This window comes from Hippoglossus stenolepis, chromosome 9 (assembly GCF_022539355.2).
Source record: "Hippoglossus stenolepis isolate QCI-W04-F060 chromosome 9, HSTE1.2, whole genome shotgun sequence".
NCBI classification, from domain to species: Eukaryota; Metazoa; Chordata; class Actinopteri; order Pleuronectiformes; family Pleuronectidae; genus Hippoglossus; species Hippoglossus stenolepis.
In genome coordinates, this window is record NC_061491.1 from 19,150,450 (window position 1) to 19,176,752 (window position 26,303).

The 26,303-nt window shown below is 41.0% G+C and overlaps 1 protein-coding gene across 2 annotated transcripts in view; it reads right to left on the reverse strand.

Annotated features, from left to right (window-relative positions):
• pde4d (phosphodiesterase 4D, cAMP-specific) overlaps nt 1-26,303 on the reverse strand; it is a 178,800-nt gene that overhangs the window by 120,247 nt on the left and 32,250 nt on the right. Inside the window, exon 3 of one of the 2 annotated variants that reach the window (XM_035165121.2) lies at nt 24,063-24,289. In XM_035165121.2, the coding sequence (XP_035021012.2) occupies nt 24,063-24,289 (227 nt within the window). Of the gene's footprint in view, nt 1-17,050; nt 17,995-24,062; nt 24,290-26,303 lie in introns of those variants that run through there. The other variant, XM_035165120.2, reaches the window with a different exon arrangement.

Consider the following 26,303-nt stretch of genomic DNA (forward strand, 5'->3'; position numbering starts at 1 on the left):
CTGTAGGTGTCCATAGTCTTTCCCACAGCCAAGCCAAATGTAATAAATTCTCACCAGGTGTTAGTGGACTATAAATGATCAGTTCCATGTTGGTCTTGTTTGTAGTTTTATGACTGATATCTAATCTCATTGAGAAACAAACTATGCATGTTGCCAATACATTTTTCGTAAAAAAGTTTTTTTACAGATTTACATAACTGAGACTTGTCTGAAATGTTTTGTAAGACTTTGAGGCCTAAAATTCAGATTCCAGCAAAAACCCAGACACTCTGAACACTGTGGCCGACACAGTTGAGCTAGAGATAATGTGCAAATTCCCCCAGACCAAACTTTTCATTGGTTGACAACAGCCCATAAATACACACACACACACCTATAAATCTTACTGTAGAGCAGAGACTAGACTCACTTTATTTGTTAATCTGAGGAGATTTACACTCTGAACTACATTTAAAGAAATAAAAATCTTTCCATAATGTTATTTGTCTCTTTCTCTATATTTCCTATTTAATAATATAATTAATAAAGGTCAGTATGCACTTGGTTAAATTGCACATTTTCCGACAACATGATTTTTTTCAAATACAATTTTAAACTTTGTTAATGTAGCACTTTTCTAAAGTAAACAAGCTGCATCAGGACAGTAAAATCAAACAGGCAAGGACGAACTAACAATAAGTGGAAGAAAAGTAGTTTTGTTTATGTTCATATAAACAACTGCACTGAAGATGGGTTTCAGTTTGGTTTTCAGCATGGAAGGTAGTCACAGTAAAAAAAGGTCCTTCAGTCCAGGAGTATGACGGATTTCACAGTGTATATAGAATCAGAGTTGGGACCTGAAAACAGTGACTGAATTTGATAGACAGACCAGGGGTTTCATTAAATACTGACTCTGGGGAAATATACTAGAGGGCATACCTCACTCATTATGGCATATACTGTACACACACACACACACACGATTGTGCAGCTCTGTGCACAGTGGATGAGTGCAGACTTGAAGCAGCTGTGAAAAGCCCATTCATCATTTAGCAAGTTCTCAGGTTCTCAGATATAGCTTGTTTAATTATGTGTATTATATTCTCTATTTAAATGTACTGGATCTTTAACAATGTGATGGAATTCAAACTAATTTCCTTTCTCTCCCTCTTTCTTTCTCTCCAGTGCTTCCTCTTTAACTTTGCCAATTTGTAGCTAGTGTAAGCGCTGACAGTGGGTGTGTGTGATACATGGAACAAGACAAGAGAAGACAAATGGGTTTAGATCTCAGTGAGATTTCTGTCCCATATGGTGCACTCATTGTATGTGGACGGCGTGGTTTCCTATTGTCACGTGAGGCTGAAACCGCAGCTGGCTGAGAAAGTTTGCCAGAAGGAAATTCAATGATGAACGACAAAGCTGTAAAACCTCCTACATGACGTCAAACAAAAGCATGTTCCATGAGCAAAGCAAATCCTAAGAGAGACATGCTGCAGTGCCCCTTTTAAGTCATATTAAGCCGATGCAGTGTAACCCAAAACTAGCCAACACTTACAATGGCACTTATGAAACCACATTTAAATTCACTAGATCCAGATTATCTACACACGTAGATATCAATCGCTTAAATATGCCTCGAATTGTGCGTTGAGACCAGATATTTATAAGCATATTTTATTTGCCATGAGATTGTATAAAGAATCAATGCAAAGACGAGAATAGACGCAAAAAAAGAAACACATTTTTCATCATTTGCTTCACCTGCTCGAGTTGAAAAAGTAGAACTCGGGCAAAATGTTGGAGTGATGCGACGTCACGAAGGCCAATCAGCATTGAGAATGAAACTAACTGGAGACAGATCCTCACACCTGAGCTAGCAGGTCATGGGATTATATGCATGGGTAATGGGAATAAATATTCAATCAGATGTATGCAGTATTTCTTGAGAAACACACAATAATGGAGAAAAATGCCTCAAGAAATTGATTTAAAAATCCTGGATCCACACCAAAAGCTAACAGGTGCTTCCTTGGCCTTATAACCCACCTTTCGACCAAGTTTCATAAAAATGGTTGTGTATATTTTGCTGAACCCTGCTAATAGACGGACAAACAGCAGCAGAATTTCCCCTCACGTCTGGATAATATCATTTCTAAGCCAGGGTGTGTTGGTAGCACCGCACATGCTTCATTTATAATCGTCTGTTGTGACTCATTTTTCCTTCATCAAAGAATTGCAGCTCCTGCAATTTGGGTATTGCGCTTAGCCACATTGCAATTTCAATAATATGTTGATGAATTGTTCATCCCTGGCCTTCAGCTTCTGAAATATGAATATGATACGTTACAGTTGAGCCTTGATGGCTTTGGGCTAAATGATGTGGATGCACACAGGCAGGTAGGGCATGCCAGAGGGAAAGCATGGAAGTAGGGCACAGCCATCCAGTGCTCCAGGATGCCCTGCAGACAAATCACTTCTTTTTTTTTAATCACTGCTGCATCTAGAGAATATACAGCTCACTTGTTAAAACCACATTTTCCCTAACCCAACCTCACTGTGTGCATATATAACCAAATTAAAAAGTACCTCAATAGCCTTTATATTTCCACTGTGGGCCCTTTCCTTGACTTCTTCCCCGCTGAGGGACCAACTTTTCTTGACATAAACCCGTCCAGTGTGTGGCAAATAACAGGCTTAGGACGAACCAGGTCTGGTATCAATGATCCTAATATGGAATGAGCCAACTGCAAACAATTTCTCATAATTATTACATTATTGTCATGACACAGTGATAGAGTCATTTCCTAATTTACCAGATGTTTAGTGCACACTGTGGTGGAAATAGGTCAATAAACGAGGTTCTGAGACGAGTTGTTTATTTGCAAAAGCTTTTTGCAGAAAGGATCACACCGGCAAGGTGGATGTTGCGAGGGAGATGAAAAAGTGTCTGTGTCTGAACATATAGTCTGTATAGGCTTGACTTATAGGCTGCATCGTAAACATAAACTAAGTAGTAAAGTAAGTAGTTATTAAGTACATTTCCATTACATCACATCAGTGTGTCTCCGCCTGCTGCATTGGTTGCCAAGCTCATAACATCTTGCAATCAAGAAGCTGTCTGTCCACCAAAAGCTTTTTTTGATTCTTTCTGGCATCATATGTCTGTGTTTTAATCACCCAAATAAAAAGGCTCTTTTCTAAAAAGAAAATCTTTACTTCAACTTGCAGACTTCTTGCATTGCTGCACTTGTTTGCATGTTAGCAACTATCGATCAGTATGATAACATTGAAGTGGCTGCAGGATTGTAGAATTCATGCATGTGCACCATTGAGGACACACAACATAAAAACATTGCACTATAGCAACACTACCATATTTCACAATGTTTAGCAATGAGCAGCTTATTAAAAAAAAGGAAGCTTTAATAAATGCATACTTCTAAAACGCTGATGGCAGAAGAACAATAAATCAAATTATAAATTGTAAAAACAGCTGCCAGTGTAAACCATCATGTTGATAACACCTCTAAGTAACAGTTTAATGAAAACCGCTGAGACAACTTCCCCCCTCTTTTTCATGCTCTCCCATCCTCACTGTCCTCAAAACATCCTCATATGATCTCATCACTAATGAAATCAGTGCACCCTCCTAACTAATGTAGCCATGGTGACTATTTCCCAAATGAGCAAGGTGACCTTCTGTGAATGCATTCAGGGGAAATGCAAGCAAATTATGTATCCACTCAAAGAGGACAGATCTATTTCATACTTAATAACTCTAATTTAAGTTACAACTGACCTTCATGTGGTGCTATGCAAATTAACAGTACAAGTCAAGTGGTTCATAGAATTGTAAGAGGGGAAGCCATTGTCAACATTATGTCAGCCAATGGGGTCCCGGGGGTTGCACCCGTTTTGACAGAGTCACCATCAAGGCTCTTATCGCTGCCATTCTCAAACACTGACAGATGGGGACTGTTGTCAAGTGTCATAGCCTCTGAAAGGTGAAAGCTACAAGCTTTACTCCGTCACAGTTTCTGATGTCAAAGGTTGTTTGAGAAGAGTAAAGACGGAGCCGTGCAGCAGTAAAACTGAGGAAGCAAAAAGTTCTAACCGTCAGTCAGTCAGTCAGTCAGTGACAAAGGGAGCTGGCATCCATATGCACAGTAGCCATACACCAAAAGAAAACACTGAAAATACTGGGACATTAAAAACCTGCAATGTTTGTTCATAGACGGCAGCAATATGAGGCCTATAGCAAAACTCCTTTCACAGTGTTTGTCTGTCAACCAGGAACAATTTAGCAGAAATGATATTAACACAGTTAAATGAGCCTAATAAAACGGTGTATTGATATCTGTGCTGATGTCATTGTTTCATTTGACATTTTTACAGTTTTAGGGACACACAGCTATGATTCACTTGCACTGAACTGTATGCCAGAATATATTAAATGTTGTTTTTATGCATGTGTGACTCGTCAGGGAACAAGCAGCTGCTCAGACACAAACATTACTATGCTAATATATTGTTTTTTGTCCCTGAGCAGTGTAATGGCACAGGACAGATTTTATCCTAAAATGCACTGTTTGCAATTCACATAACAGAACAAAAATGGGCTGTTTTTCTCAGCTTATAGGTCAGCGTATGTGAAAGAGTTTTGCTTTTACAAATACTTGTGACAATAAAGATTTACACCAGCTACAATGATAACATGTAAAAGCGTCCTTTTAATTTTGGACCTGAAAAACAAAGACTACAGAATGAGAGGAAGAGGCATCCGAGGCAGAACAACGAGGCTGGAGAGCAATAGTTGGCGCAGTGGAGGTTGGCTACAGGGGCTTTATTGCAACATCCACCATCAGGTTGCTCAAAGAGCTACGAATGCACGGACAAACCCTGCACCGGACCATAAAAGAAACACCAGGGACAGCAGAAGCAGCCAATGGTTCTGGATCAGGAGGAAAGTCCCCAGATGTTAGGGACCCACACCCAGGATTGATCAGTCTGTTGAGGGCCTTCCTTAGCAAAGGGTGTATTGTGATTAAAAAAGCCGAAACAACCAATGACGCTAATGTACAAAACTAATGATGTGTCACTAACATCCGCTGATGATCCCTGACTCTCTGCTGGTGGCTGGCAACTTCTCATCAAGCTAGTGCTGAAGACGTTACAAGGGATATTCACCATCTTGTCACTAGAATCGCATAATAATAATATGCAAGTTGTTTTTATCTAGATACAGGAATTCTCCCTTAGGATTCAAGGAAACTGTTGAAAGTACCTCGCAATCTCAAAGAAAGTAAAAAAAAAAAAGAAAAGTCCTGGGTAGTTTCTTCCTTGGGTCATGCCCCACCACTTCTTAGACTTTCATAGAAATCAGTCGAGTGGTTTTCCCATAATTCTGCTAACAAACAAATGCAGAAGAAAATATAACCTCGCTGGCGGAGTTAATTGACTGGAAATGATAGTAAATGATATTAAACATAGTTTTGTCCGCAAGAGATAATTTTGTAAAGATAATTACAGCTTGTAGCTTGTTGTTATTATGAAAGGTGATAAACCAAGTTAAGCTGAATAATCCATGTGGGCCACATCTGATCTGACTTGCACACATCAGAATATTGCTGCACAACATGAAGAGATCTACTAATGGCTCTGTAATAAGAGCCATCAAACCCATCCCCCCCGCATCCTTCCCCATGGGTCTTCCATGAAATCAATCTCATGTTAATAAGCGAATGGTTCTGGGCTGATTTATTAGTCAGACAAATCCCATAGTGACATGAAATGAACTCGTGAGTCAGTCTTAAAATGCTATTCCAACTAAAATCAAGATTCCGTCATCACTATAGCATATGTCATGCAACGGAGCCAATGAAAAAACAAATGGAATGATGGAAGTTGTCATATTGATGGATTCACAATGTCAACTCCAGCAAGAAAAGTCCAGCTGCTGTTTTTTTGCCGGTAGAGTGACGGAGTGAGTTAAATCCCTTTTTATATCAAGCTAACGTTAACTGGTGATGATGAAAATACAGTGCAAATGCAGTGATGTAGAGCTGGAGGAAAGCAGTTGTTCATGTGGTGGGGAAGAAACTCAACATTTTCATGGTTCATGTCCAGAGCTGGTTCACGTGTGTGAGCGGCAGGTCTTCAGACGAGAGCTGACAGATGTGGCGGGAGACATGTGGGCCGACGAGGCGAATCACTCAGGACCAAGAAGCTGAAAGGCGAAGGGAAATCAATAGATGTAAACAGCATGGGGGAGCGCAAGAGTGAGACCAAAAAAAAGAAAAATCGAGGGGTATAATGAAACCTGTGTCAGTGCACACAGGTTCATACTGCATGTGTGTATGAACCCGTGTGCACGAAGCAATGTTCTTATTTGTGACCCGAGCCCCTTGTTTGTGTCAGTAAATCAGGAGACAGAGGAAATTTGTCTCAGAAGAACACGTTGATTGAAAGAGAAAGAAAGAAAATTGGCAAAGGTATAATCAAAAGCTGAGGTAAATAATCAGGGAAACCAAGCACCATGCATTATGTATTGATGCCTGACGTGAGTGACAGCTCCCAGAGCGGCAGCCTTCAACACAGCTCAGTATATGAGATCCCAATCATGTCGAGGCAGCCCTGTAACTTGTCGTCACGTTGTTACTGTGAGTCCATTTCTTCAAGCATGTGATACCCATTAGCTGACAGAACCAAATATCTGTTGCAACTAAACTGCTCAGTTCCAGCAATTGGGTGAAAACACATGTTCCAATTGTGACGTCAGTGGATGTGAAGGAATATGTTGTTCCCACTTAATAAGCTCGCCCCTGAAATAAGGGAGTGTGCGTTAGAGGTCTGCGAAAGACATGGTTTTTCAATCTGGCTCCTGCCCGCTCCCACTGATAAGTCATCCCACTGCCACTTGAAATACAGCGTGTGGTTGTAGCCCGGAGTCCTGCAGGGAAAATAAGAAGCAAGAAGTCCTATTTATTTTTACGGCCAAGGATGTTATGTTCTCATTGCTGTTTGTCCGTTTCTGATAGCAAGTTTACGAGGAAGCTACTGAATTGATTTTCTTAAAACCTGGTGGAAAGGTGCAGGGGTGTTTTTTTCACTTTCTCTTGATTATTACATTATTTTTGCATTAGATGACAGATACGTGTGTAATTTGGTGCAGGTCCAAATAAAAATTCAGGTGTAGTGGATTTAAACATGGTTTCATAAGGACACTATTGGGCCTTAGTGAAGGTATAAACTGGTAAAAGAAATACACAAAAGAAAAAAATGTACTTGCCCATTAAAAGAATTATAGAAACACCCTGATGGGCTTGAGCTTATTAAACTAAATAATGTATGAAAGTACATTTGCAGTACATGATGATTATGTCCAAAGACAACCTTTCAAAGCTCGGATTCAGCTCCATTATTCATCAAGCAACAACTCAACAGAAATGAAATATAGACCTTTTTATGGCAACACACAGCTGATACTTTGATGGCTATGAAACATGATGCAGTGGAGTTCTGTCATGTTAAGTCCACAAGCATTTTAAAATGTGAATAAATGCTGACAGGTCATTTCTGTTTTTATAGTTCTCTCCACAGGTTTGACACATATCCTAACAAAACAATTAATAATTCATGAGCCTGTATGGCTGCTCTTTAAACTACCGTCAAACTGTCGAGCAGCCAGTCGCTAACACAGCCAGAATCTTTGTTGTGTGTAATATGATCAGTACAGCACAGCCAGGCAAGAGCTCAGGGAATCACCCAGCATCAAGGAGGGAATCTAGAGAGGCTTTGGCTCGAAGCCCTTTACAAGATTGTCCTTCAGAAATGTTTTTTATGCATTTTATTAGCCAAGCAGATATGACCAGTTAGGAAAAGGGAGCTGGTGGAGGCCATGGAAAACAAGCGCATATTTTCCTGCTGGTAAAAATAAGATGACCAGCACACGCGCACGCTGCTGGAGCTCTCTGCTTCTATTCAAGTTATCAACATTTCAGCCAAGCTACTCTCCTTTATGAAGCAAAGATGTTTTCCTAGACCCTGTCACACACACTGGCCTGAGGTTTCTGCTGGACATTGAATAGAGAGTGATTCCACTTCAACTGTCTACAATGCCTGCGTACATAAAACTTTTATTTTCCCAATTGTCAGTATAAGCTTTGATAGAAGGCGTGACTGAGTGCGAAATTCCTCTCTCCTATAAAGTCGTATTTTTGGCCTCTTTATGCATTTTTTAAATGGACATGGTTGGATTATGTAATGGTGATCACAGAAAAACCATCTGTCTCAACCTGAAAGCAGAGGAACCTGTTCCTGCTGCTGCCGTCTCTGTTGTGACACTAAAATTGCTTGCAGTCAGAGAAACAGATTTGTGTCGTCGCCTCAAGCTCCATAAAAGAACAGAAGGGGCTGCTGAACCGTCCCTACATTAATGTTTCAATGCGCTGGCTTTGTAAATTTTTGGAGCGCTGCCATCCAGTAGCTTACCTGTCGAAATACAGTGGTCTGTCTGGTATCATTACAATAATTACCACTACTTCAGACCCACTTCAACACATATAAATAGGGACAGCCACTAGACATGTATGATGCACCTTGAGTGACCTTACTTCCACATACTTTTAATGAACATACACATAAAATGGCAAGTAATATTTGTACTAGAATTTACAGGATTTGCTTGAGTAAGGTTATATTTCCCTTCACAGATTGAATTGCCCTTTATAGTTCTGCAAGATGTCTCTCAGAAACAACAAGATTTTATAGGTATTCACCATCTAAAAACCTCATTTAACCCACAGATCAAACGCAGCCATCAATGATTTCACAGTAAATTCAACACATAACAATAGACTTATGTAGCGGTGTAGTGTATATGTGCCCGGGTGTTATAGGTAACTTTCCAATCAAATTACAGCTAAAGAATGTCACTTCATAACTGGATAACACTATGGACTTGCTAATGGATTCAGAGTGGCTAAAGGGATTTTATGGTTTCAGGTTTTTTGAGTGTTTTGGTTATGTTCCATTCACTCAGTGACGGGAATATAACCATATGACCGCACTCTGCATGCATGTTGGGAAATTCTATATTCATGAAGTACTGTTTGTGTATATGAGCTGAGGTAGAATGAATATAATCCCCTCTACACAGAAATTCATAGCCACCTTAAGTTACTGAATTAGATATATGACAGTTCTTAATCCCCTCAGTGTTGATACACTGTACAGCTATTGCCATGATACATCTACTAATCAAGATCATGGAGCCGTATGATTGCCTGTAAATCTAACACATCCTGTATGATGAATGACATTGTAGAGTTGTGACTTTAACACATGTTTGCCAGAACTAAAATTGACTTCCCACCTCAATATGTATACAACTTCCTACTGATCATGCTCATGCTTCAAAGCCTGCGTCACTCAGAGCATATCTGAAGAACAAAGTCAATACACCTTCCTTTTTTCTATGTGAATGAGCAGGTCAATAAGAGCCAGACAATGGACCAGCATTCATGTAATTAGCAGCCATTGTGTGAGACAAAACACAATAGGAACTCAGGAGTCTGAGAATATTACTCACGACCCTTCTCATTACACGAGCTACATGATGCTAATGGCAAGTTTAGAACCACATGTCATCGATGTATTCATTAGCGAGTTCTGGATACCTCTCACACGTCTGCAAGGAAGGCATTCATGTATTGTGCCAGTTCTATAGCAGCCTATGCAGTGACGGTGATTATGGCTGTGACTGGGGTTATATATAGCCACATACCCAATAGCAGTTCCTGCCTCACTCACTAGCACCCTTGGGATCTAATGACATAGCCAGGGGGTCACGCTTCACACTGGCTAAAAACCTCACTCTGGCAATGCCAGTCACAGTAGGAGGAGACGGACTGGCAGGAGAAAAATCAACCGTTAAATACAATGCAGAGTGCGAGGGCTGGGGCTACGTTTTCCAATCAGATGCTGCCGATGGGCCAAAATGTCCAGATGGAGCCCCTTCAGTCTCTTCTCCCTTTCCTCCTTACATGTATTTTTTTGTTTTTTACATTTCGTTTTTTCCATCCACTTCAACGCCAACATCTTGATCGCCCTCCTCACTGACATCTCTACGGATAAAGAAACCCCCGCCCCCTGCAGTGTCCCCATGGCAGAGACAGGCAAGCAGCCGAAGAGGAATTGGAGAACTGCCATCTCACCATCAAAGTGTGCTCCAGATTCTTGCAAAGGTCTCACAGAAGCCTTGAGCGGCATCGAAGCCCAGCCTCCAATGTGACACATTTGGGTGATGTGTTTTACCTTGCGGCTGCTGGACCTTGTGCCAAACCAGCTGCTCGGGCACACAGCAATGTCTGCAATCCTCTGAGGAAAGGTCTCCGCTGTCGCTCTCTATACGCGAGATTGATATAATTTGGATGTGTTGAGCAAGTAGCTGGCTCTTCTCGTTAGTTTTCTACAGAGACACTGCCTCAGAAGTTTTTATGTCTGTTATAATCAGGAAGTATGTCTTGTTTATCTCACTCGCAGCAAACGCTTGATTGCTGAGTTTTTCATGCAGATATATGTGACAGGCTGCAGCCTTGTTCATTTAAAAAGTCTATCAAAGGCACGGCTTAAATATAAACTAATCTCATCTGATAGATTATTTTTCACAGAAAACCCACATCCAGCCAACAGAGCAGTGTTTTTGTATACTGGACACAATAATTACTATATATATATATATATATATATATATATATATATATATACACACACACACACACACACAGCGGTAGGGATTTCAATTGCTATTTTGACCACCGATTGAACAGATCTTCATCTTAAGCGGCCCCACCACTCAAATCAGTGCAAGTTGTTCATAATCTTGTGAAAACACTTGACATCTGGAGGCTTCAGCTCTTTTCTGAGAACCTCCTTTTTCTCATACATATTGGATTTTCCCGAATTTATTATATTCTAGTTGATTCTACGTCTCAAACATAATCGGTTGTACGTATCGTATAAAATTCTACAATTGGACATTGAACCACTCTATGTTCAGAAATTTGTTTCCGTGATTAAGTAGCAGATTTCAGACTGATCGATCGAAATGGTGCAGTCACTAATTTTTGTAATCCTTCCAAGCTGTAATGACCATTCACTCCATCTCCAATGAGCTTGTTACAGAAGCATGCTGAGGTGTCCGACATCGAGACTGATCCATCTACCTTGGAGGAAACTTAGTGAAACTCAACATCTGAATAAACCCTCAGTGCTATCTTGAAAAGCCAGTATAACTATATTCTTGGGGAACAGTTTGGAATCTGTATTAGTTACAACCACATTTTGAGTTGGGTGATAAAGCTGATAAATTGCTTGCTAGATGGTGTTCAAGCTGACAGGGCAATCAATAAAAGTTCCTCTCCTAATGGACAGCTGATGACTGATCTGACAGGATCTACATGAATCCTACCAAAAAACGTTTCATTCCACACAGAGTCCCCTTCTCTAACACTCAGCATAAGAGTCACTCACCCTATAGCTACTGAACAAATCTAACCAACTTTGTGGTTATTTCCTTGGATAGTCCACAGGTCTTTGACAAAGAGGAAATACATGATACGTTTGAAAATTCTTTTTTTATTTTACTTTTGACTCATTCTGACAAGTCTCTTCCACAAGGATGGTGTGCTACTGACTGTCAGAAGAAAGGTCATCCATCGCTCGTCTTCTTGATCATTGTGCGTATGAAGGGATTAAGATGACATGAAACAAAGTTTAATTTGAAACTTCATTATTTGGATTTGATGAATAAGAATAAAATTACTTTGGATGAATAGTAAATGTCTCCCCCTTTATTACATTTTTAAATTGGAAATATTCCTTTAAACTTTTTTTAAATGTATATTTTTTGAAACCTCTTCTCCATAGACTCCATCATAGTGCCCTTAATCAGGGTGAACAATCACCCCCACGTCTCCAAGGTGCACTTACAGAAACCCACGCCTAAAGTTGGCCTGGGCCTACAGCAACTGTTTTCTGGAATCATTCTCCAGCTTTGGCACAGGAGAGGAACTATACCTCTGTGCCAGTTGGCCTGAAATTGAGTTTTGACATGCAGCATCACTTATAGGAACCTTAATGGCCATTTTATTACCCAAATCAAATTTAGCCAGCAAAAAACTGAGGAATGACTTTAGATTGTGTCGCTCTTAGCAATTCTAAGCCAAATCAAGGTTGTGCATCTCTGAACAGTCCATTTATGCTCCTATATTTTAGAATCCCTCTTAAAAGCCAGGCTTGATGGACATTGTTTTTGTCATTGCTCAGACCTACATACTATCAAGGATCTCTTCATTAACAACCGTTTTACTCAAATTTTGTTTCAATTTCCTCTCTCTGTAGGAATGCACAGATTTTGCAATCAAGACAGTGACCATGATTCAAACACCCACATCTTGTATTACGATGCAGGACGATGTCCTAACCCTAATCCCCCTGCTAGGGCTGCACATGGGGCTGTGCTTGTTCTAGACAACCAAACAAACGTCATGTTGTCATGTTGGAGAGTCAACATGACACAGGCTGGGGTAAGTTCCAACAGGAGGAGGATTCTGACCAGCCAAGACAAACAAGGAGTTTCTGAAGGACGACTTAAGTCTTATTGGCATAGTTTGGGTATGAAAATCGATCATATGTAGAGTCTATGAAAGCCAGAAAAGCACAGTCGATTGCTCAAATCAAACTCCAAACTCATACATTGAAAGAAGCTTTTACCCACAGTACAAATCAAGAAGATGGATGGAGATAGTGTCTGCCGTTGACACATGTACAAACACATGACTAAAATGTATATGGTCCAAGAAATGGTATGAACAATGACTAAGGATGTTTATCTTTATCTGGATATGAAGTTAACTCTTTCGCCTTATCATCAGGTCACTTTTTTGGTATCTACAAATTACAAATCTTGTAAGACTGTCTACATCTTACTTTGATAGGTTTCCCAAAGAGCATGACTTTTATGGATTTATGACTAGATCCACTACCTCGAAACTTAATTTCACAGCTTGGTCTTTTTTCTTTGACAAGCCCTGCTCCCCATATTAAAGAGGCATGGATGGATTAAGAATACTGAAGAGACGATTTCGGTTGAGTTATGGGCGAAGCGTGATCTATCAATGCTACACTTCAACTTATTCAGTTTAAAGCCATCCACTGCTTGCAATTTTCCTAGACCAGAGTAAATTAAATTTGTCCTTCTGTCTCTGCTACCTGTGATAAATGTAAGTCTAATGAATGGACCCCAGGTCATTTTCTTTTCTTGCTCAAGAGTTACTGGAATGACATTTTTTCATTTGTACAGCAAACTATAGCAGACAGTTAATCCGTGAAAGTCTCTTTATGATATTAGGTTGCTCCAATTGCTCTTCCCCCTGCATTACAATAAGCCCTTATGTTTGGTATGGTCACAGCAAAAAGGGTTATATGGAAATCATGTTCCCCTCCTCATACCTTAAAGAAATGAGGTATAGTCCGTCCAATGCCCACCATAAGTTTCTCAAGATATGGGTCCCCATGAGTGCCAACCTGGGAACTAAAAATATTGCACTGTATGGTACTGGACTGTAGTTGTGCCTCGAGCCATCAGTAATTCAACTCTCTGGCCTTCTTCTTGGGCCTTCGTCGGCCTAACTTGGTCTTGGTTCTATGGACGAATGGAATTCTGACCATCAATCCACGTGTGGACCTTTCAGTCAATGTTTGGACTGACATGAGCATTTATAATTTTCAACTAAACAGCTCTGTGTAGGCTTAAGAGTATCTGAGAACCTAAACTTTCAAGTAAAGGGGAAGAGTTAGCAGTCTACCTTGTCAAATAGCTATAGTGCATGCTTGCGAATTTTGTTGAAAGGCTTTGTAACACAGCGATGTGAGTCAATGCCAGGAGGGCAAACTCACTGGAGTCTGAATGATACAATCAATAAGGAATTACGCCAAGAAATATTGTTTTATGAAACACTGTGACTGGATCATGGATTTTACATTTGTCTGTGCTAATGTGCTACTTTATAGGTTTCAGATAAATGTAATTTAAAAAGGCAGAGGTGCATCCCTTTGCAGCACACATTTAAACTGCATCTGCTTGGCTTTCACCTAACAGCTGCTGTTCTGATTGTCCTGCAATATTATAATCACCTGCATTGTGACTGTGAACAAACTGTCATGATAGGGTGGGATATAAAGACTCATGATACACAATGTGTTTGTGACAATCCACACCTGATGGAAGTTTTTGCATTGGAGAATCGCATAAACACAAACCTCAGTGAGCGCACATAAAAACACAACCATTCAAATGAACAACTGCATATAATGGTGTGCTCAGCTGCGGTGTACAAGGAGCAAAATTTAATTTAGCCTGGTGGTAATGTTCCTGTATATGTGCTGGAGTGCAATGTGGCTCTTTTGTAATTAGCCTCCTGTGTGAAATTTGATTTGTTTGGGTTAATTTACGTGTAATTATCCTCCTGAAGCTAACGTGAAACGCGCTTGAGCGATCTTTGCGGTTAAACTGCAGGAGCATCTCCTGTTACACTTTACTGTATCGGGGATGAAGCATTAATTTCAATGCAATACTTTAACATCACATGGGTGTTTTAGTCCAGCACACCACTTGACTGCAATGTCACTTCCATCTGTGCTCTCCTCATTCCCTCCCTCCCTCCCTCCTTCTCTGGCTTCTCTTCCATGTGACTGTTCTGCCACTGTGACCATTCTGTCGTTCAGCCGGACAGACAGCACACTTTCTATAGTTGACTGGAACTGCAGGTGAGTGTCCCTCACATCTACACAGGAACGTATGAAAGAACGAAACGAAAACGAGGAGCCGTCTGACAGAAACTTACATCCACAACAGTCACTTAAGCCAGGGAGCTGAGGTGACCTTCTCAGACTCTCTCTCTCTCTCTCTCTCTCTCCACCTCTCTCTCTCTCTCCACCTCTCTCTCTCTCTCTCCACATCTCTCTCTCTCCACCTCTCTCTCTACAAGTGAGTAATTAGAGCAGAAACATTTCCCCACACACCCAGGCTGTCTGAGTGCCGAGCTGCTTTTGTGCCTGTCTGTGTGCAGGCAGGCTTCAATAAAACTGTTGTTATTGCAAACATTACCGTTGTCATCTTTTTAAAAGTGGTTGCTCTGGTTTCATTGCTTGTGTGCAAACGCAACATCTGAGGAACCGGGCGATCTTAATACGCGTGCTAAGATTATCCATGTTGTCATGTGCAGTGAGTCATAATATTGTGAGTGTCATTTGAGAAAATGTGGTCACTGTGTGTTAGGGTTGATGAACTGTATCCTTCCCTCACAGAGAGCACTTCAATTTTACTTGGGAACATGAACCCTAGGCTACACAGACAAACAAAAAACAAGTATTGATGGAGGCGTTTTCCCCTCAGATCACTGAACACAATCTAAATGAAAGGTCACTTGTCGGTGACCTACCTTTCAACCTCCATTTGTCTTTTTGTCAATCCACACATGTACATCTCTGTCTGCCTGGCAGGGGTGTAATTTGTAGGGGAATGGGAGGACATGACTTCTGTACTTTTGTGCAGTATTAGCGCTATTTTTTAAATAACTCGTCTTTTCCACTTGCTGTCCTCGTATTTCACAAGATTGATTGTCACTGATATGGAAGCCTTGTGCCACACCGCCCACCTCTTCTTGTGTGTGACGGCTACTTTGCAGAACTGCTGTGGCTCGCACATACAGTATGTGGTGTTCACACTGACAGCATTGCTGCTGCCGGCCCTGTCTCTCTAGATGGACTTTGCCTTGATATTGGCTAATAATAATAATAGAGCCTTTCATCCAATTTCTTTATTAGCATTCACAGGATTTTTCTTGACCATTATTCAGAACGAGCAAGAGAGAAAGAGAGCGCTGGAAACCGCACCGCCACATTGACCATAGGGCCACTGCTATTCACCTGATACTCTGTTCACTTATTAACATAATATAATAATAGCTTGAATGGGGTGACATTGCTGACACCTTCCACTATAGTTTCAATTTCTGTGACTGTAGAATATGTTACACATATGGAAAAATAATGTATAGCCTGTAGGTCTTTTTCCACCATTTTAGCAGATGCATGTTATTAAAGAAGAAACTACATCTGTACCATAATGGTCAGAAATAGCAAAACCCTATGTAGGCTGTAATTGTGTTAGTGACAGAACAGTAGTAGTTTCCTGGTTTGGTTTGTTACATCGATCCATTTCATTATCGGGACATAAATTATGAAAAAAAAATGTAGACAAATTTAAATACATGGCTGTGTTTTTTTTCTACCTCAGCTTAAAAAAAATAATGCCCATAAGAGGATGTGTGTCTGTAATAACTGCCCTCCCACTACCTCACACTCACACACACACACACACACACACACACACAGCTTTGCAATCTAAATGCCGCCCCTGCTGCCAGATAGAGCCTAATGAACAGACATGAGCATGAACATAAAAGCCAGGGCTAACATATATTCCCGACTGATACTATTTTGACTTTTGCTCTATTGTTTTCCATGTTTGAGACACTAAACCCGTCTTTTCCAGGTTCACGCATCTTCCTGACCTAAATTCAAAAAAGATCCATTTACACATAAGTTCCAGTGTGTGGAGTTTTAAGTGTGACAAGAGGAATCAAACGCTGTGCTCTCATGATTATGATTCTTTCTTCTTATCGTTTGTCATCGACAGACGAGCACATATAGTTCATCCATCCTTTCCTCAGCACCACAGCGGTGCGCGCAGCCAATGCTTTTGTCTACGTGATGAAAAAAAGTGATGACAAAAAACCAGAGGTCGAGCAAAAGGCAAAGACACATATGTTCAATAACCTCCTCGACAAAGTTACAGGACTAAAAAACGAGCTAAATCACTTTATCACTGTCGCGCGTCAGTCATGCAAACAACGCCCATCTTCATCGAGGGGAATTAAGACAAGAAGATGAGGAGGAGGAGGAGGAGGAGAAGGAGGAAGAGGCAGTTTTCCCTTTTTGCCCTTACCGTCGAAGACCTTGAAAGGACGACGGCCACGACATCCTGGATTTCTTCAGCCCGGGTCGGTGCCCGGTGTCCACGGCGTAAGTCCGATCCATGTTCCTCGGGTTGAGATATCTCTCGGTGTCCGAAAAGCCTCTTTGTCTCACGCGGTCGTTCTTGCGCACTACCAGCGCGTGGTGGTGGAGCGGAGAGAGCGCAGCCTGGTTCTGCTGCCGCCACAGATGTTTGGGCGCTTTCGCACCACTCACGCCGCCGGTTCCCCCGCCGGCGACTAAAGAGCCCGACCCCACTTTCCCGCAAACCGGCTCCATCCTCCTCACCACGTAGTTGTTTAGTATGTTTTTTAAATAAGGACTTTACTTTAGAAGCTCTCAAATTTGGTGACCCCGGGGGAAAAGGTGATACGAGGCGTGCGTAATACCTTTAAAAAAAACACCCCGGAGGTTAAACTACAGCCGCAGAAGTGATGAAGAGAACTTTTTACTCCGGCTGCTTCATGTCCAGTTAGTTTTTTGCAAATCACGCACCGACTCCAACTCCATCAACTTTATCGCCTCTGTCCCACAGAGACAAGCAGGAGTCCACTCGCGCATCCCGAGCTCGAGCCTCTGTGACGAAGAGGAACTCTCAAAAACTGAGTTTGGTGTCCAAGTGCTCCCAGCTTTCTCCGTGCACGCCCATTTCAGCAAGGTGCTCGTGCTGCAGTGCACAGGACGGGTCCACGCGGCGGGATGGGGTCTTTCCACGCAGTAACACGCAAACTTCCGTAAAGACCCCGCGGCTGTCCCCTATAACTTGACGCACGGTGGGCTATGCGTAAAACCGCCCAGACATGTCAACACCGTTCCTCCCTTTCTCCAGTCCCCTGCAGGAACGGGCGGCGACAGGATATAGGGAACAGGAAAATGCATTAAACATGAGGGACCCACCCAAAGCCCCTCCCCTGTAAACCAGGAGGTGGGAGTGGGCAGAAAGCCAGGTGGCCAAATCATAAAACAGCATGGAACCAGTGTTATGATCCAATCATCCCAATTTAATTCAGGTTTATCACAACATATTCAGTTTGTAGGGTTGTAGAAGTGGAAATACACCGGATGAATTATTCAAATTAGGACTGTATTTGTAAAAGGAGACATTACACACAGTCAGAAGTGGAGTGTAAACAAGTAGTAAAACATGTTGATTGACTTAAGTACATTTTCATGTATCTGTACTTCAGTTGATTTACTCTCAGGTACAAACTTCCGCAAATATCTGTACTTTCTACTAGATTTTTTACAAACAATTACTTGACATGGTCCACAGATGCCACTGCTGGGACTCAGCTGCTATGATAGTGAGTTGCATTTGGGATATAGAGGCAACACTCAAGTACTTACTTACTTTCACTCATGTACATCTTGGTCTTTTTATTTCTACTTTTACTTAAGTAAAATGTTTGGGTACTTGCTCCACCACTGAACACGATGCAGGGTAAAATAAGCTCATCTCCGCAGTGATAAATTAAAGTGACTTTTTACATGTTGTGTGTCTGTGGCTGGGATGTCTATAGGATTGCAAACATATAGACACCTTGTTAAATTTCTCCTCCCCGGTTGTGATTGAAGAGAGGAGCGCTCTCCTTCCTTCCTCTCCCCCCACACTTCCCTCGCAGCTCAAGTCTATTACTCTGGACGCTAACAGTGTGGGGAATGAAATCTCTCCTGCTTTAACGGCAGAAACGCAATCTTCTCAGAAACCAGGGGATTGAAAACAGAAGTGGCAGGTAAGTGTAATGGTGGCCGGGACAGCACACAAACGCGCCATGCATGTGCACGTCAGCGGCTCGTGAGTGGACTTTGTGTCAGTCCACCTTTACCTACACTGATGTTAATCAAACACTCTTTAGGGCTGTTAATTCTCGAAATTCAAATATTTGTTCAAACGCGGGGGAAGAGATATTTTAAAACAGTTCCTACAAGGTTCAAATAAAAAAAAAACGTCCATTATTAACGTGGTTCTGGAGAGATAGCGCTTAAATTTACTATTAGCTTGACTTACTGCATTTCCTATTGACCTATCACTATTATTAAACTGTCACAGTGCGTTGAAGTATTTTTTTGCACCATGGTCTTCATTGTTAGGACAGAAAAAGTGTGAAAGGGGGCAGATAAGATATGCAGCAAAAGGCCGGGTCGGAACGAAACCGACAGAGGACTCAAGCCTTAGTATGTAGTGTGCACGATTAATCACAAGAGCTATCGTACTGAGTAGCATTGAGGGTTCTACATGATTTCTTCTTTAATGCACAAGTCACACATACGCAAATGTCTCAGGGGCGAAACCTTTCCCGTTCACTTCCAGTCTGCCGGACAGTCCCTTCCTGTGGCGAGGCAAACCACAGCGTGGCTTCGCATGGAATTCAGCTTTAAACTTTGACCCCCGCCATTGGCTTCTCATTCGCGTATGTGTGACCGGGCCCTTACTCTACAACGATAACAAATCTGAGGACCTGCTGACTTTCTCCCATTTGAGCCTGCAGTTGCACCAGTAATTGCTTTGCTGTGTCACAAGGTCACCAGGAGGACTGCATCCCAGCATGCACTGGGATCTACCTTCACCAAAGAATATACAAGATGTGCAACTTAATTTCTTTATATATAAATACCGTATAAATTACCTACCCCAGTAAACATTAAACAACTGTTGACGTATAAATCTAAAATTGTAAGCTCTTTTTAATCTCAGTTGTATTTTCCTTTCTACTTGTTAATTTAGACTCTTAATTTAAAATGAGAGAGTAATGGCTGAGATAAGGGGCGTTTAATAATCAGAGATTCCACCTGATTGCTTTCGACGCCAATACCGACCTAATTTACCAGAGCAGGTAAACAACCAGACGTGGTCAATTCACATTAAAGACTTTCTTACTCTCAACACAGTTGTTTTAAATCCAGACACACGTCTCTACTTTGTAGCCTCATGTAACCCTGCGCACATAAACCAAACAATTCCACACCGTGAGCTGTCGATTATTTAAGAAAAAGAGCAATATAAAAATCTACCAGTACTGTGAACTCCCTATAATCTGTGTGTGTTTGTAAACAATAAAAATAATAAAACATAATACGTGTGACTCCTGGGATCACAGTTTCGAATATAAGCAATATCTTGTTACATTCACTCCTGTCTGTGATACTGGTGCTGCCGTTGTCAGTGTAATTTTATATCTGAACACTTTGTCACATATTAACATCAGAATAAACATCTGTTGGAGCATCAGTCAGTTGATTTGATGGTGTTTTGGTAATAAGTTGTGCTTTTATGTGAGCCCTGGAATGCAAATATAAAATTACCCTCCCTCATTTTAATTAAAAGAACATTAGTCTGCATTAATGTGTACGCAAACAACACTAAACTTCATCCACTATTTACCACTCGTACGTTATTTATAGTGAAACAAATCAGGCTGTCTTGAGACACGGCCTCTAACAACACAATCAACATATGTTTATGGGTTTTTTTGAGGAGCTGCCGGCTATAAATTATGTGGAAAACTCTCCTCCTGCTTTAGATTTAACAGAAGGAAACTGTGGGTGTGTGCACAGAAGTGTTAGTCACAGAGAAAGACAGTAGTGCTGCCACTGTTCAAGGTACAGAATCAATGCTTTGTTCTCACACTATGAGAGTAAGTATAGAGCACTGGTTTCGCTCTACGTCATCACTCATGCATTAATATTGCAGACAGTCTAATTTAGCCGCATACAAAGTTAATGTCAGCGAACTCACACAAAAGTTGTAGTTGGAGCATTTAGTGCCGCACATCTTTCATCCGTAATTCTTCACAACTGCATATTTCTTCTCACCGACGAGCTGAATTATAAATGAATCAAGCTCGAAACAAAGTTAAAAAGTACAAATCACCCGTTTCCCCGCCTGCGGGCCTTTATTTATTTTTTGCTCATACTTAGTATGTTTTGCTGTGACAACAGTCAGATGTGCCCAATGTGGTGTTAACAAGATGGAACGTAACTGTTAGAAAGAGCTGAGTTACAATAAATCCAGAAAGCTGTGTGATCAAAGCCAAACATTTTTGTGCATAGACTGTATTACACAGCAAAAAGCTTTGATTTCACATCAGGTGTTGTTCGGGTGCAGCAGGCAGTAGTTCTGAAATGTTAGTGGTAAAAAAAACTTTTTTATCTTGCAGTTATCCTTAAAGAAAAAGAGAAGGAAAGAAAAGTCACATCATTGAAAATAGTCAATGTCAGGAGTCGGTGACAGGCCTGCTCTGCCTTCGTCTTCCTTCCTTCAAATAATTACACATCCCATTTTCAAATTGCTTCACCCTCATCCAGCCACTGTGACACGATTTAAAAAAAGAGGGATCACTTGTGCACTCTTGAGAATAGTTTGCTCTTTCCTGAAGTTCACATTCGCTGGTTGCTGACAGTTCCTCAGACAGGACGAGCTGCCTCCACCTCTAATGCCTGACACCTTCTTTTTTTTGGCATTATCCCAACGTCTGCCTGTAAATTATTCAGTATTTACTGTGTTTCTTCATTATGGGTTGCAGCTTTTCTCTGTGACACAGTAGACAAGGATGTGAACAATGGGCGGCACACCTAGTTAGACAGAAATGCGAGGAACAAAAGACAACTAGAATGGAACTCAGTGGAGCGCATACCTCCGCTCTCCCTTTAATTCAATCAAGCTGCACCAAATTTGACACATTCATTGAGTCCCCTAAATGTGCCTGATTTATTTCTCCATTAAGATCCATGAATTATTCCCTGCTGGAAAATGTTGAAAACACACAAACATGAGGTTAAAAAAAAGAAAGAAATGCTGTATTTCCTTGAATCAACATGTTCTTTATATTTAAATAGTAAGTTTAAATCAGAAGGCACGAGTTGTCTTGAGAATAGATCTGTCTGAAAATGTAATTTAGAACTGGAAAAGTGTCGCCAGCTTTTCTTGTTTCTCGATAAAGAAGTTGACAAGTCAATAACACTTCTCTCATTTAAAGTCTGCGCCTTTTGACATATTCTCTAATTAAATTCATTTTAACAAGCTTAGGCCTTATTAATAAGCTGCAGCTCACCTCGGCTCTCTATATTGTTAATTCACCCGGTGAGACACAGCGGGTCCCATCATCCTTTCGTAAAGAGAGAGAAGGACAACACAGGAAAAAGTTAAAGAGGAAGCCGGTGCTATCCTTTCTCCCAGAGAGACCGTGAGCTCTGATCACGTCTCTTACATGTGTTCGTAATCTTTCTATGTCACGGAAAAACACAAAAAATGTAATATCTGCCATAACTTTAAAGGTCTACAGCCAGTTCGATACAACTAAATGTCACACAAAAGCTTGGATAATTACAGTTAGAAATAAATCCATATATGACACGTGTGGGATTACTGTGTAGATTTTTCAAAACCAGTGTTCTAGCTCTGCACTGAAACTTCCTGTCTTGTTTGCAATTTCTCAAATGGTGATTTATATTTTTAGCTTTTCAGCGACTGTGGTGACAAACATAAAGCTATTAGGCCTAGTTATCTGATGAGTCACATGCTGCCAGTCAGGGATAATTTGAATACCCGTGGTTTACATTATGTGAATCAACACATCAACATAGCATTGCTGCCAACCACATTCAAAATCGTGATGTAACTGATTTCCTACCTTATCAGGAAGCCATTTGTTTCTGTTTATTTCCCCGTGTTAGGAAACTCACTTTGTACATACACTTGTGTGTGGGGTAGTTAATCCATCATAATGGACATTCTGTCGCCTGTATGTGTAGGAAAGGATTTCTATTTTTTTAAGATCATGCGGCAGATGAAAACAGGGACTTACTGTCAATGAGAGCTGTGTTGTTGTGAGGATATCGACAAAATGAGGCTTGACTGCTGATGAACAACCTTTCATATCACATTGAATTCATCTGGCAGTTTATTTGATAGGGACAGTGTTCATTGATCAACAGACAAATTACAGTAAATAAGTTTCAGCTACTTTTCATCTGTCGTCCCCTGCTATGTCTTAAAAGGCAACCTGAAATCAAATAAATAAATAAAATGACCTCTTACTGTAACTATATGTATAGATGATACATGTGCATTTCAGTGCATAAAACACTGCAACCAATGCAAAACAAGAAAATAACAAACAAAAGAAAAGTATTATAAACTACTATAAGAATTAAAATCATTGACAAACTAAAAAAACAATGCTGACTGAGCCACCGTGTCAAACTGCTCGGCTCTCTTCCCTCCAGCAGTAAATGTTGAATTCAACAAAGAGTGTAACAGTACAAAAACAATACAAGTAACATGAAATCTCAACAGCTGAGATGCTGCAGCTTATAATGGGACAAGACTACACTAACTTATGAGACTAGTTTAGAATGGTTTCATTGGACAAAAGTATCCACAGATTTCCCTCCTTATTGCTTTCTACACAACATTGTGAGCAAACTACAATTATAGGACATTTTCCTCTTTTTCTGTCATTTTGGTGGCACTGGTCGTGTGTCACTGACTGTTGCCAGGGAAACATGGCTCTTACAGTCGAGAGTTAGTCTGGGACTAAAGTGACTTTATTTCCTGAAACTGTCTAACATCAATTAGACTCATCGAAGAGGAAAATGAAGGCTACCTAAACACTGCAGAGCAGTTTGAAGCAGGCTCTCTGACTGAATACAAAAAGCACATCTCAAAATGTGCGGTATGCTTTGGACAGTGATTGCCGTCATGTAAACTACACAAAGTATTAGATGAGTTAAAACCCTGAACAAACACCTTTAATCTTGAAAACGCATCGATTCCAACCTGTAAGCACAGTGTCAGGTACTTAGTGTGTGATGTGTCCTCAGTCCCTTCAGATAGCTACTGTATTGATCCACCACACCAGTACACTCTACTCAGCTACCCTTACTCTAATTACCCATTCCACTGAAAAACATTCTGTCCGTGAGAACACACGCATAGATACACACACACGCACACACAAGCACATGAACACATCGATGTCTACCTGCTGGTGTCGGCGGAGGTGATGGCGATGAGTGGCGGGGTGCGTAGTGGCAGTGTGGTGGGCCGTGGTGGGACTGTGTCTGGCTCCAGCTTGGAGTAGTACTGCTCTGCCTGTCTGAAGGCCAGAGGCGGCAACTGGATCGTCCGGCAAGACAGCCTCCGCACCAGGAAGGGCTCCATGCAGGTGATCGGCCCCGGCTCTGGAGAGTCGCAGGAATCGTCTGACACCTAGATGAGGACAAATGAAGGGAAGATGAAATCTGAAATCAAATTAAAGGTCATTAAATCAGAAGCTGGAAAGTGATAAAAGGGCTTGCACTCATCAGCTTGTATTGGTGAAACCAGCAGAGAAATAGAATGACACTGATTCAGGCACATATTTCCAACAAGTCCCAACACTCCCATTAAATTCAGTCAAGCTGCACCAAATATCAAGATTCATGAATTCATCCCTGGGCAATTGTTGAAAAAAAACATTTACACTTTTTTACACACAATCCAACCACCCATCCATCTTATCAGGTCCGCCCCAAAATGTAATGGTGTCTTTGGCCCAAGTATCAAGGAAATCCATAAAGTGTTAATCCTGTTGACCAATAAACCGACCAACCAAGCAACCAAGAGGCGTGAAAACACGTGTGTAGGTGAACCATTCATCGTGGGGGCCCATGAATATATCAAACGTGAGTAATTCTCTGCTAAGCGAGAAGTTCTGCCCCGTTTTGTGGGGAAAGTGATTCATGTTGTACGAATTATTTGCTGAATTTATCAATTAACAAGATGAAGTTTCTATTTATTTTTTATTTTAGTATGTTACCGTATACTTTTTGACACATTAAACTACTGTACCACCGATCGACAGCACACATACTGCATTTTACAGCACTGGTTGTTTTCACACATTTCCTTTACTCATTCAACATAGAGATGCAGTACAAGATAAGATGACACCTTAATCTCCAAAGAGGAAGAGGAAGTCAAGAGGAGAGCCCCCAATAAATTACCCTGTAATGTTATTCTTTGATGGTACAAATAAAACGAGTGTAGATCTTTATTTGAATGTATCCTATCTAGGTCATCCATCAAATTTTAATTACCCATCTGCTGTCAAGTGCACAGAAACATAATTAATCTTTTATGCAACTTTACAAATGTTATGTGATGATTTTCCTGTGAAACATCTGGGCAACGGATTCCCAAAAGAGACAAAAACAAGAAGAAATGTCGATGGCAAGTGATAATTAAAGTTACAAAGTAAATAAATCAAATGAAATAAGTAATGATTAGAATACTGTTGGACGTTACCAGCACACAAGACTCAAAGTGAGAATCAGCTCAAGAGATGAGAAAAAAATAAAAATAAAATCTAATAACCTGAAGTAAGGACTGAGAGTGTGCAAAGAGAAAGCTGAGACTGTGAAGCCAGTGAGAGGAGAGAAACTCATTCTACATTAGCAGGTTAACCTGGAGGACACATCAGGGGGTCAATGTACCAGAGAAAAGCCTCTCTTTTAAAACAGGACTGCTTCAACTCTCCAACGCTGCGGTCAAACACTTGATGGGGGTTTGAGCACTTTGAGTGGTCGAAGAGGCTGGAAAAACATGAATAAATTCCATTTACCATTACCCTGTTTTTAATTAACACACAATACAAGTAAGACTCTGCTGAACAGAGCTGGACAGAAGCTCAATTCCTTGTTGTTTCTTTGGTTCGCTTTCCTCTGGGTGGTAATCAGTAATTTGTGTTTCGAGTGCAGGACTATCTTTGATTCGCCACTCACTTGAATACATAAGCACTGCACACGTATGGAGTGAGCTGGTTGAGACAGCGTGATATATAGAGGCAGACTCAAAGTCATTAATCTTGCCGCAAACTATGAGGAGCTCTTATATGTTCTGCATGAATAACAAGGCTTTCCCATTAGGTGAGGGTCAACCACTGACATTTAAGTTTCACATTTACAGCACATCTACAGGTAATAACCCCACATTATATGTCTTTGGAATGAGTAGCGCTATAGGGCCTCCCTGTTCACCCAACTTCACATATAGAATCCCAAATAGACACAGTACAGTGTCTTTGCCAAATAGCATCGTGGTGGAGATAACCTGAAGGGGGTCCCGCACAATGAAAAAGAAAGACTGCAGCTGTGTAATGTATGTACTGTGGAACTCATCTGCTTTCTACTCCATCATACCCAACTCCAGCGGCAACAAACGAGACCGACTGACCACACACAGC